General features: G+C 36.3%; 2 protein-coding genes and 1 long non-coding RNA gene across 3 annotated transcripts; all 3 read left to right on the top strand.

Annotated features, from left to right (window-relative positions):
• The first annotated feature begins 150 nt into the window (after nt 1-150).
• On the top strand, nt 151-4,515 carry LOC120003355 (ent-kaurenoic acid oxidase 2-like). The gene is made up of 8 exons (XM_038852309.1): nt 151-550; nt 1,794-2,271; nt 2,359-2,625; nt 2,738-2,827; nt 2,894-2,972; nt 3,397-3,503; nt 3,636-3,757; nt 4,241-4,515. The coding sequence occupies exons 1-8, from the start codon at nt 327-329 to the stop codon at nt 4,335-4,337; spliced, it is 1,464 nt and encodes a 487-aa protein (XP_038708237.1). The 5' UTR covers nt 151-326; the 3' UTR covers nt 4,338-4,515.
• An 860-nt stretch (nt 4,516-5,375) lies between these two features.
• LOC120004567 lies at nt 5,376-7,416 on the top strand. Its single transcript, XR_005469559.1, has 3 exons — nt 5,376-5,795; nt 5,911-6,005; nt 6,130-7,416. It is a non-coding gene; the product is annotated as an uncharacterized LOC120004567 (long non-coding RNA).
• Nucleotides 7,417-10,077: 2,661 nt separating this feature from the next.
• LOC120004230 (E3 ubiquitin-protein ligase PUB23-like) lies at nt 10,078-11,654 on the top strand. Its single transcript, XM_038853504.1, has one exon. The coding sequence runs from the start codon at nt 10,217-10,219 to the stop codon at nt 11,450-11,452; it is 1,236 nt and encodes a 411-aa protein (XP_038709432.1). The 5' UTR covers nt 10,078-10,216; the 3' UTR covers nt 11,453-11,654.
• The last annotated feature ends 1,899 nt before the right edge of the window (nt 11,655-13,553 follow it).

Below are 13,553 nucleotides of genomic sequence, written 5' to 3'. Positions count from 1 at the left end.
CAAGTGTGCATGTAGTGCTTAACTTATCAAGAAAGTATCATCTCAAGTTCCCATTGTGAACATCTAGCGCTTAATTTATCAAGAAAGTATCATCTCAAGCACTTCAAAATCATCCCATTGTGGATGCTCTTACCAAACACGCCCTTTCTCTGCTCCTTCCCATGCCCGGTCCTATAAATAGCGGGGCATAGAAAGAGGGTCCAATAGGGAAATCTCCATAAGCTCTTTCTCTATAGAAAAAACCTGACTTGTTTTGCTTCTGTTTGGTACTGTATTTGGTCCTCTGAGAGAGCAAGTTTGTGGGTTTCCTTCAATAATATCGGATTATGGAGTTAGGGTCTGTGCTTATATGCATTTTTGCTGTTTTTGTAACTCTGAAATGGGTTCTCAAGAGAATCAATTGGTGGTTGTATGAAGCTCCACTGGGTGAAAAGCAGTATTGTCTTCCTCCTGGTGATTTGGGTTGGCCTTTCATTGGCAATATGTGGTCCTTCCTCAGAGCTTTTAAGTCCTCTGACCCTGAATCTTTTATGCACAGCTTTATTACCAGGTAACTTCTCCCTCTCTGGAATCACAAATAGATAGACCTTTATACAACAATTTCTTCTTTTTTGTTAATAAGTTTGCGAACATTATTCAATCATGGATGAAGTGTTGGTCTAATTAGTTATCTCTTCGAACTTAGGAGTATGGTGCCCGCCCGAGGTAAGGAGTTCAAACCAATTAACTGGGATATTTCTTTGTGCAATCTAGTTTTGTGGGCTTGTCCTACTTCTGGACTCTTACTTGCATTAGCTTCAGCCCATAAAACTACTACTATTTAAATGTTCTTTGTTAGTTTCTCTGATGGTGATTCTCTGGAGAGAGGAGGAGCAGCTGCCTTCTCTTTTTCTTTTGTCATTTTGACTGTCCACTTTACAGATACAAATTGGCTTCGTCTTGGTATTATCGATTGTGTATTGGTATAGAATGTTTTGTGGATTTTACTTATTTTCTGTTAGAATTCTGTTGGCATGGATTGTATGAATGATTAAGTAAAGTGAAAAAAATTAATCAGGAAAATGATTGATTTATTCTCTCTAGTAAGTAGTATGCAAAGAGTCTTCACAAGCATGGTCCCTGTCTAATAGATTGGGGTCCATAACAGTGACCTGTCGCTGCTTCGGATTATGAGGTTTAGTTAATTCCATTTGTTAATACTTGACAGTTAAGACAACTAATGTTTTTGTTAAATATTTTACTCTGTTTAGTATGAGCCCTCTAATTGTTTATATATTTGAAGTCTATTTGTATATGCTAGAAGATAGTGTCCCAGTCAAATAGGCAGTTGCTAGTCAATTCACTATAAACTAAACAGAGTTTTATTGCTAAATCTAATTAGTGGAATGTCTTTTATACCTTGCTGCTTCTTGTGAGGTAGGTTTGGGATCATCTCTATGTTTATCAGTTAGGTTTTGGTGATATATGCCAAAGTTTCAGTATTGAAAAGCTTTGACTAATAACTACAAGTTAGTTAGTACTTAGCACATGGTCAAGATTGGCATTTGTTTCTTACTCACTTTCTCTTTACTTCAAGGTTGTCTTTTGGATTCTTCAAGAGGTTTGGAAAACATTTTGGGAGTCTTCTTTGAGAGCATCATTAAGTTTCAAATTAGTGAGCTCTTGGTCATTAAGTTTAAGTTTTTATGCTGGTTTAAAGGGCTTTTGGGTGCAATCATGACTAATTATACGTAGAATGACTAATGATACTTTTATTCTATGTTTAAACGGTAATAAACTAATAAAAAATGCAGATATGGACGTACTGGAATCTACAAGGCTTTCATGTTTGGGAATCCAAGCATAATTGTTACAACTCCTGAGGCCTGCAAGAGAGTATTGACGGATGATGACGCATTCAAGACTGGTTGGCCCATTAGCACAATTGAACTCATTGGAAAGAAGTCATTTATTTCCCTCCCTTACGAAGAACACAAGCGTCTCCGCCGCTTGACGGCTGCCCCAGTCAATGGCCACGAGGCATTGTCTGTCTACCTGCAATACATAGAGAAAATGACAATATCTGCCTTGAACAAGTGGTCCAATATGGGAGAAGTTGAGTTCTTGTCTGAACTTAGGGGGCTTACTTTTAGGATAATAATGTATATCTTTCTTAGCTCAGAGAGTGAGGCTGTGATGGAGGATTTGGAGAAGGAATACACGACTCTTAATTATGGAGTTAGAGCCATGGCAATCAATCTTCCGGGTTTCGCTTACTATCATGCTCTCAAGGTAAAGTTTCTTGAGTTGTTTCATGACTAAGTTCAACTTGATGATGTTTTGGTTTTGATCTTGATTTGAAATGGATATTTATTTCAGGCCCGGAAAAGGCTCGTGGTTATACTGCAATCTATAGTGGATGATAGAAAATATTGTAGGAAAGGCAATATTAGTTCAACAAAGAAGAAAGACATGTTGGATGCTCTACTGGATGTTGAAGATGAAAATGGCAGGAAATTGGCTGACGATGAGATCATTGATATCCTGTTGATGTATCTGAATGCAGGCCATGAATCTTCCGGCCATACCATGATGTGGGCTACAGTTTTCCTTCAGGCACATCCTGAATTCTTCCAAAAAGCAAAGGTATCAATTACATTTCAACTAGCTAGCTCTAGCTCTGTTAATGTTGTTTCACTTCTGTGCTTAAGTATCTTTTTTGAGATCCTATTATCTGTTGCAATTGATTACAATCCAGGCAGAGCAAGTGGAGATTGTCAAAAGGAGGCCACCAACACAGAAGGGATTGACACTTAAGGAGTTTCGCGAGATGAATTACCTTTCAAAGGTACAAAACCTGTAACACAATTATTGGTCTGTTTTCTTAATTGTGTATTCATTGTAAACTCTGTAGGTGATTGATGAGACATGTCGTGTTGTAACATTCTCACTTACGGCTTTCCGGCAGGCAAAAACAGATGTCAATATAAATGGTTAGTTCATCTTCTAAATTTTATCATCATGTTTGTGGTCTATCTATATGGTATGGTGATCATGAAAGCATAAATGAAAGCACTTACTGGTGAACTCCTTGGTTCGTTAACGTTTTAGATCTCTGTTCTCGCATGTGCAAAAGCAGCATGCAGCGTTGCCTTGCTTCACGTGAGATTCTCTCTAAACCGGTCATATTGCCAGCACAATAATCTTTGTTGGATCTCTAATATATGAATTCCATGTGGACTGTCAATTTCTTCTCAGCATATATATATGCTTTGCATTGAAATATCATTTTATAAAAGCGTATTACATCGTGCTTTATAAATGTAAGAAGTAAAGGAAATTAGAAGAGCAATGGGCAGTTGCAGCATCCATGTTTGCACCTTTTAATTTACTGAATGAAAACGGGTTTTGTACCAGGTTATACCATTCCTCAGGGATGGAGAGTTCTAGTTTGGTTTAGAGGTGTCCACTTGGATCCTGAACTTTATCCAAATCCAAAGGAATTCAATCCTTCAAGATGGGATGTAAGTTAATTGCAGTTGCATTTATTTACACCTCCATATTTCTAGCATGAACTCATTTTTCCTGTATTCCTTGGCATAAATGGATATGTGTCTCGTCTCTGATACCATTTAATCTTGTGATCTCGGCTGTAGGGTTTTACGCCCACAGCAGGAAGTTTCCTTCCGTTTGGAGCAGGAAGCAGGTTGTGCCCTGGAAACGACCTTGCCCAGCTTGAAATATCTGTTTTTCTACATCATTTTCTGCTAAATTATCAGTAAGTTATCCGGCAACATCTTCTTCACCTACATTACTCCTGAAGCCTAGAATATATATGTAGGCCATCCTTCCACACTAAAAAAACTTATTTAGATTGTCCGAGGAAGATGTTCAATTATCAACTCTTCCAAAAGCTTAAACTAATGGAAGTGGTGAACAACATCCCCTTCTCGTGTTGGCCATAGCCAAACACGCGGAATCATTTGATTAAAATGGGAGGTGGATTGAATAAAAGAACCTTAGGACATTGGCTTCGATACCATAAAAGAATCTGGAAACCAGACTAAAAAGCATGAAAAGCTCCTTTTGAATAGGACTATGAAATGTGAGGATGAATCATATCGACATTTCAAAATAGAACATAGGACATTGCGCTTTAGGCAAAACGGGGTGAGATAATAGATCAGGCAGACTACGGAAATTTGCCAAAGGCCAACTTTTTTTTCTCTCGTTTGGTTAATCATGTGCTTTCTGTTCACAGGCTGGAAAGGCTCAATCCCAATAGCCGCATAAGGTACTTACCTCATACAAGGCCAGTCGACAACTGCTTGGCGAGGATCAAGAAATGTTCGTCATGAGAGAGAGAGAGAGAGAGAGACAACATGTAATTCATGGTTTAAGAACAAATGAATATGATATATTTACAGTCCTATAGTACCTTCAAGCTTACAAATTTTGATTATCTGATCATTTTTCAAAGATCAGCTTCTCACAGAAGGAAAGTTCTCTACTTCTATGCCATGCTGCTCACTGGAAGTACATGCTGTTGTGGATGCAAAATTTGGTAGTTGAAAACTTGCAAAACAGAAAATATATAACTTTGACTATTTGGTCATTCTGCAGCCGGAAGTGATAGGGATCCTAGTAAATGGGATCCGAGTCATCCGAGTAAATGATTTAACTCTTTGGTTCAATCACCAGGTTTTGTGATCCGCTACACTTACATGAATCAATGGACAATATCGTTTATTGGGATGATTGAGATTCTTATCTTTTTTGTTCTGCATTTCCAACGCCAGTGTATAGTCTAAAATGTGGGAGCTCGGATTGACGGCTCGAATTTAGGCTTATATCGGATTTCTAAAGGGTAAATTTGTATGGTGTCATTTTCAAAAAAAAAAGTGTGGTCTAAAATGAAAGTAATGAGTTGTAATTAGCGGAAAACATATATTAGTAGAAGGAGAGGAATCTGGGAGCTCTGTAATTTCCTAGAGTGTACAATTTATTTTTAATGGTGGATAAATAGTCAGACAAGTTTTAAAAATAGAAAAATAAAAATGTAATGCGATGTAACACACCTCTCAAACCATTGAATTCAAATTGTTGACTTTAAAATTTTAAACGAATTATGGATCCTCAATCCAAGAGGGGTATAACCCCAAACCAGAGTCTATACCATTATGTTTGTGTAGTGACCTGATGACGGCCCAAAAGGCCCAAAAAACCTATTTTTTGTGGGCTTGGACAAAATTGTTTCTTGGTCTCCAATAGGCTGGGCCTGGCAACAAATTCAGCCCAAATTATTTTCCTAGGGTTGGACATAAAGGCCCATCCCGGTCTGGTCTGGTCCGATTCACGAGATCGAACAAAATTTTAGGGCCCGGCCGAAAAAATAAATCAACAGTCGTCGTCTTCGATGAAATTGGAGGGAAGGAATGGCGAGCCAGAGAGCTATAGCAAACGAACTAGGAACAGCAGTGCAGGAGGCTGCGAGAAACAGGAGAGGAACGTACGAATCTCACATGGCTGCAGCCACTCACGCTTTGATCTCATTCTTGATGTCAGAGATGCTCGGGTACTTCGTTAGTCTCTGCCAACTGTTCGATGATATGTCTAAACTAACCCATATGTATGTGTTGTATTATGTATACTTAGACATGTTTGTTAGATTCCTTTGTCGTCCGAGAATGACCAGTTGAGGAACTACCACCACCCAGTAAGACCGGATCGTAGTGATGAACAAGATGGAACATGCTTATCAAAACTGCAATATTTCTTATGGAGTCAATTCCCATAACAAAGAAAGTGTTAAAGGAGTAAGTCTCCTCTTCTTTCTTGAAGTGCTCATTTTAGTTTAAATTAAACCCAATTTTCTATCTTGAATGTGGTGCCTCTAGTCTACCAATGTGAATTTTTATTTGAATTTTTCAGAAGCTAGGTGGCTCTACCAATGTGGTGCAATAAAATAATGAAAGAGAATCAAGATGATATTTGACCACTTTCTATCAGAAACTGCAACCGCAATTGTATACTATCTGAAGAACTGTTCACACTTGCTTGCTTTGAATGTAGTCTTACTTACAGTCTCAACTCCACTAAAGTGGTGAATATACATGGCATTCTATCTTTACTTATTTTTTAATCTATCAGGTGAGAAAAATGAAGATAATTTGAACTTCAAAGTTGGAGTTGGAGTTGGAGCGTATCAAGACATTTCAAAGGGCATGTGAATGATTGAGACGATATCAGCTTTCAATGGTAATACGGAAAACAAACTGGATTTTTGAAAGAACTCATCAAGATACAGTTCACTTCCTTGCGTGGAGCTTAATTTTCAGGTTCCTTCAGAATTAGGTGATGATAATGCTCATGGTAAAGTTGCTGGTAAGTTACTCAATCTGTATCGTACGGGTAGGCTTGGACATTATACTTTAGACCCTCTTCCAATGAATGTCTTATGATATGCTTACATTATGTTCATTGCTTTGAGTGCTTTATGGACAAACGAGAATATATAATATCTGTCATGAATTCATGATTGATCTCTTTATATATACTGAAAACACCACATATTGGCTCACCATTTTGCTTTGAGTAGTCATGATATGTTCTTTTGCCTGTGAAAGTAATAAAAAAATTTCCATTTTAAGAAAGGATTTTTGTAACAACCCGCCCCTCCGCAACACTTTGCTTGCATGGCTTTGTCTTCCCAGGACCAATACCAGTCCATACTAATTTGAGCCCAAGAAAAGCACTCCTTACTAGTTTGGAAGTTTGATCTATTATATTATGTACTTCATATCTTTCTCTAGGCGATGTAGAGGCTTGTGGTCCTGCCCACTCGAGGCGGGTTTATTCTTAAAAGTAACCTTATTGGTTACCCATTTTTGATATTACAACTCATTAGTAGAAAAAGTCCACCTATTCCTCTGCACAACTACAACTTTCTCCAACCATAAAACTGGAGAAATTTGCTTTCTATGTTGTCAGAGTAAACATGATCTAGCTTTGCTGGAAACTGCCCATTTTCTTTTCAATTTTTTTTTATAACTAAAGTCTATAGAGGAAGAAAGAACCAAGGGTTTATTATACAAGATGAGAGAGCCAGCAAAGGGTGTGAAAATTTCAATGGATGACATAAATATATATATATATATGTACATATTTCATCCTGTTAGTCCTGTACTCTTTCTGACCATAATTAAGCTAGAAGTGCTAGTCGTCCCAAGAATTGGGATCCCAGTTGGTGTATGGATCCCAACAAGTGGGATACCAATTTCAATAACGGGTATCACTGGGATCCCAATTACCGGGACGAATAACTTTTACGTATTATTCTTGCTCCTCCACATGAATGACATGTTAGATGATCTCATTTTGACCAAACCCACTTCAATATTTTTTTCATTGCAAGTACCTGGTCCAATAATCATTAACTGTGATTGCTTTCTGGGACGTGTGGAAAATCATACCTTCATATATCACTAACACTTGTTAATTGTTAGTGGATTGAGTTTAGTATAGATATGGTGATGACTGAAGAGTATTGGTGTTTAGATGTTTGGAGTAGATGGTGTAAATGTGAAATGAATATATGTCATGATTAAGATGGGTTCTGCAAATGCATGTCGGCACGACACAAAATTAATCAATTTTAATTATTATTTTTTTTTTGGAGATTTAAAAATAGTCAGCGGGGCTGTTGAACAGCCATAGAGAGATCGATCATATAAGAAACTGAAATTAAAATACAAAATAAAATTTGAATAAATAAGTTGTGGAATAACGTGTGTATATATTCAAAGCCTCTCAGCTGGCCTAACCAGTGTTTATGTACAAAGCTTTGAATATATGTATATATATACTCTAAGCTGGCCTCTCCGGTGTTTATTGTATAAAGTTTGAATATGTATGTGTGTGTATAGATATAATCAATGTACCGTAGACCCGGTTGTTAACAACATAAGATCTCACATCGGTTTTACAAATATCTACCTGGTTTATATGAGTAAAGTTATCTAGGCATTTTCCTAAGTTAAGTGGGTTGGGCTTCGGCCATTTGCGAGGCTTGGGAGGAATAAAGCCATGCGAGCTTGATGTATCTACGGGAACCGATAAATTTAAAGTTGACAATATAGTTGGTTGAATGTGAGGAGAATTATGACATCGGTTGTGGTCCATTTAAACTCATATGGGTATTGCATACCAGTTGTGACTCGTTTTCAATCCATATGAGTACCATAGACATTGGTTGTCACATGTTTTTATCAATTTTAGTCTCCATAGTCGCTGGTTAGATTTAATAGTTGAGATGACAGGCATTGAATTTTATTTGTAGTAGAACCCTATATATATATATTATTTTTTTTTATTATATGGGAAGGGAATGAGAGATATTCGAACTTGAGACTTTTATTAGATATCATATACATGAGTGTCATATGAGTCACTCGTAATCGTAAGAAACCGTTGAAAAATGAATCCTTAAAAAACAATTGTCAAACATAATCACCACCATTAAAGCTAGGTTTATGCACGTCTTGGTGTCATTTGGGATCGCTTACCGGCCTCTTTTTCTCTAAAGTCAACCCTGAATATTTCCAAAAAAGGAAAAAAATAATGGTTGGCCAAGTTTGCTGCTTATTCTCAATTGACCCATCAGAAATTCAAAATTATATTAGCGCCCTATCTACGTGACTTTTTTTTTTTATTTTACAATGTGGTTGTGGTTGGGGGTAAAATTTTCGAACCTACATATTAAAATTTAAGAAAAATGATAGTAACCATTAAGAGTGATCTAAGTTGCTTTGAGAGCAATATTTTTGTGACCATGTGATGTGTTTTGATTCAACTTATCTTGTCATCATGTAAGAAATTTCTGTGTCCGTGGATCTGATGGCCTGAGTTTATGCTCATAGTAGATATCCAAAGGTAGGGTGGTAAAAATTTATTGACAAAATTGAATGATTCGGTTAACCAACCGAATGATCAATTATTTTCAAATCCTATTTAGTGAGAGAATAACTGAAATAAACGTCATTAAAATTTTCACAAAAAGAAAAACCCGACTGAAACCTAAACCGATCATTTATATCCTTATTCATAGGATAAATTTATATGATGTTATTATCACTTTAAAAAAGTAATGTTGTTGAGTGATAGTAAAAAGTGATTTGATTTGTCGCATTAATGCCTTACAAACTTTAAAGATATTTTGAAAAAAAGTTGACAAACAATCCAAAATTTTGAAAATTGACACGGAGTCAAAAACATCTAATTACCTAAAATAACAGTAAATCAAATGAGTAATATCTTTGAAAATCCCTCAAGAAGGAATGAATGAATGATATCTTTGAAAATCAGTTACTATGGAAACCAGTAAATCTTGCCAAATGTACTCATCACAGTCAACTCCAAATCTGTAACTTTTGACTAAATTTGAACCAAATCTTCACCAATTAAGGTTAAGTCAAATTAGGGTTGGGTTTCAAAGTAAAATCTGCATATATTAATATATTAATTACCCTTTGACCATCATCCTTTTCAAATACCTTTGTTCTAATTGGCTAGGACCAAGTACATCATATATATATATATATATATATATAATATGTATATATATATAGAAAAACACAACAAAAATGGGTATCACACATCTGTTGTGGGACATGCTGTATTTATGATTGAAAAACAAGTGCGTAATATTAGTGCATATATGAGAAACTCTTTATATAAGAATTTCTCTTATGTGGATACCCACAAGTTATTATATCAACTCTCACCATTGATTTAAAAACATATGAAACCCAAAGCAGTGGACCTCACTTGACATTTCACTTTTGAAAACATTTAAAAAATAAGTGCGCAGGTTATTAAGTTAGAATAAAAAGGGAAAAATTTATTTATATATATATATATATATATATATATATAAAGTCAAAAGCAAACTAAAAACCATGTGTCCGAATAAATTTAAAACCTAAAAGAAGAAGAAAAAACAAAGTCAAAATAATTTGGCCAATTAATAAGGTTCCTTGTGAATTTCCATATAAAATAAGCACACAGCTAGCAATCAATAGCATCTCTGTACATTTGACTTTGAATTGTTTCCATATGTAGAATTGCTCAATAGTTTCTCTCTCAATCTCCATATCTCCCTCTCTGACCCTGTGTATATAACTGGGAGATTGACACTGTAGGAGATGAATATTTAAACTGTAGCTTCTACTATTCAACAATGGAGGTAGATTACCCTGAAGATTTCAGGTGTCCAATCTCAAAAGAGGTGATGAAAGACCCAGTCACAGTCTCCACGGGAGTCACCTACGAACGCAAGAACATCGAGAAATGGTTCTTGAATTACAAGAAGACCACATGCCCTGCAACCATGCAATGCCTCCATAGCTTCGACCTTACTCCAAACCACACCCTCCAACGTCTCATTCAAAACTGGCAACTTGACAACAAGAAAACAAACCCAGATTCGCAATCTTGTTCTTCATCGCCTCAACCTTCAATCAAGCACGATGAGATGGTGTCCCTGCTTCGTGCCATCGAATCTTCTCCTTTCAAGGTAACCCCCCTGAAGAAGCTCCGATCTGTTCTTGGTGATTGGAGTAGTACTGCAACGATCATGGATTTTATTGGGTCTGGTGGAATTGAGGTTCTCGTCAAGATTGTAATCCAAGTTCTTGTTGATTTCGATGACTTCAGAGCGTGTGAGGAAACACTGGGGATTTTGCATCATTTGCCATTACAATTCGAAGAAGACAAGATGTTCGATCAATTGTCGAAACCAGACTGTATAAAAGCTATGACTGTGATGCTTCAAAGAGGAAACGCGGATGCAAGGCTTTACGCAATCACAATCTTTCAAAAATTGGCCAAAAGCAATATGATCTCCAACTGTTTGATAAAAGACCAAGGTATCGATTTCTTTAAATCTTTGTTAGAGCTTGTATCAGACGAGATATGTAGCAAGGCTAGTGCGTGTGCCTTGGAAGTACTAATAGAAATACTGGGTTCTTCAAAGAAAAGCAGATTAAAGGCCATCGAAGCCGGTGCAATATGCATCCTATTAGATCTCCTACCAGACTCTAATCGATCCAAGTGTGAGAAAATCTTGCTTTTAATCAAACTCTTATGCGAAAACGCAGAGGGAAGGTTGGCTTTAGTGGAGCATGGACTAGGAATCGCAGCGGTGACCAAGAAACTGTTACATGTCTCCAATGTAGCAACAAAGTTAGGAGTTAAGATATTGTGGTTGATCTGTAATTTCAATCCAACAGAGAAGGTCGTGGAAGAAATGATGATTTGCGGATCGGTGAAGAAGCTTTTGGCATTGATGCATATGGATGGAATATCATCAACAAAAGAGAGAGTGAAAAAGATGTTGAAGTTGCATTGTAATTCATGGAAGAGGTACCCTTGTTTCCCTGTAGAGTTGAAGGAGTATTTGGGTTTAGAGAATTAGATTATTTGAATTAATCAAATGCATTGATGGTAAACACACACACACACACACATGTAGAGATAATATAATTTTGTCAATCAAGTTTGAAGTAGAATGCCAGCACCAGCCAGCCAATTGTTTTGTTTATCTTGGGGGGTTTGATTTTTCTCAACTTATATCGTCATCATCAGTATTATTTTTTTTTGTATTGTATTATTACTTTATTCTTGTCTTTGTCAGTATTTATTCCTGGAAATCAGGAAATGCTCATATGCAAAAGAATCATAAACCTCTGACCAAGGCTCAGACCAAGAGTTATTTAGTTGTTGATTGGTTCCAAGTTTGATTGTTGAAATAGGTACACACTTAGTTACATTTAATTGGTGGATATATATACATATATATATATACACACGCACTATACAGCAAGAAAATATTGATTTATTAGGGTCCATATATATCAATTTACAGGGATTACTGCCATATTGGTGATTTGTGGTCAATGGGTTTAAAGCTTTGAACTCATGAATACATGGTTGAGGTTCATTAGAGAGGTTGGTTGTTGGCTAGCCAGCTAGTAGAGGATCTCGACCCCATACCTCCAGAGGATTACTGCCAGGTTCAACACATGCATCTAGGGTTTGCATAGACTTTCAGTGTCATATATATATATATATATATATATATATATATATATTGATTTGATTCAAGGTGTGGGGGGTTCAGGTCAGGTCAACTCTTTGTGGGTGTTACATATGTGATTGTGATATGCTTGTGAGTTTGATTGAGGTCATGAAGTATATCTTAGTTAAACCACCAAAACAACCATTTTTTTGCAAAAACCCCTTTGAAAACTAATATTGTTTATGTAACAAAACTTCACTACATGATGAAAGCAATAGTTTCTTCTTCTTCTTTTTCTAATTTGGACCTTTGTTTGTAGCACCTTCTTGTTATGTCATCAATTACTGAACCCTCTTATCTAGTAACCTATTGGATGCATTTGCCACCTTTACTTCTGAAATAATGGCATATATATATATATATATATATATATATTTATATTCAGGAGATTCAACTTCTTTTTTCCCCCTTTTTCTAGTGTTGTAGATTAGATTTTTTTTAAAAAAATTGTATGCCACAAAAACATATATTTATATATAGCGCAAGGCTCTAGTACAAACGCCTGTAAATTTTAAACTTATAAGTGTTATTTTTTTCACTCACATCAGCGGGGCCCAAACCAGTGGGTCTTACACTTCTAACTTGGGCAAAAAAAAAAAAAAAAAAGAACGCTTGTCTTACAAGCATCCGTGACTGAGCATTTCTATAGTTCAGAACCTAATATATACTTGTGCTATCTTCGTTGTTCTTGTGATGAAAAGTATACTATTGTTAATCACTTGGCGACAGCCTAGTTGGTTATCTCTCCAGATTTAGGGGCCACGGTGTCCGAGGTTGGGATTTCGAACCAACAAGCTGAGATATTTTTTGTGAAGTCCTGATTCTAAGGACTTGTCTCATTTCCAAGCCTTTACTTGCATTGATTTCGGCCATGTCTTACCTATCACCAACATAAAAAAGTTGCATATTGCTTCAAAAGTATGCGAGGGACACAGAGACAAAACACGCCATTACTTTCAAAATCAAATGATTTCACCTTTTTTTTTTGTATTGGGGTTCTATAGCATGCATCTGAACTGTTGTTAATTACCGGGTTTGAAAGTTAAAAGAGATTTTAGATTGTGTTCGATCTTTTCCTTCTTCATTAGATATTGATTATAATTCTATAATTTCAAGCTAAGGCCCAATTGCCAAATCCATCAGCTTGGATTTGTTACAAATACAAACCCTACTGGGCTTATATATATAACCTCATACATTTTCCATTGAATTGCGCATCTTCTGACCAAGAGTTAACTGTATTTGGGTCTGTATATAAATCCTACATGAGAATCGGTCTTTTTGACATTGTCCTCTTCAACCGCCATTTCCGTCCCACTAAACTTGGTACCAAGACTCCTGCAAGTTTGACACATGTTTATAAGTAGAAGCAATTTAAGCAGGAGTTTCTGGGTTGCCATATCTTTCTCTGTGTATATATATATATATATATATATAT

This window comes from Tripterygium wilfordii, chromosome 8 (genome assembly GCF_013401445.1).
Source record: "Tripterygium wilfordii isolate XIE 37 chromosome 8, ASM1340144v1, whole genome shotgun sequence".
NCBI lineage: Eukaryota > Viridiplantae > Streptophyta > Magnoliopsida > Celastrales > Celastraceae > Tripterygium > Tripterygium wilfordii.
The sequence above is the reverse complement of the archived record's forward strand: the minus strand, read 5'-3'. Positions and strand labels throughout refer to the sequence as shown.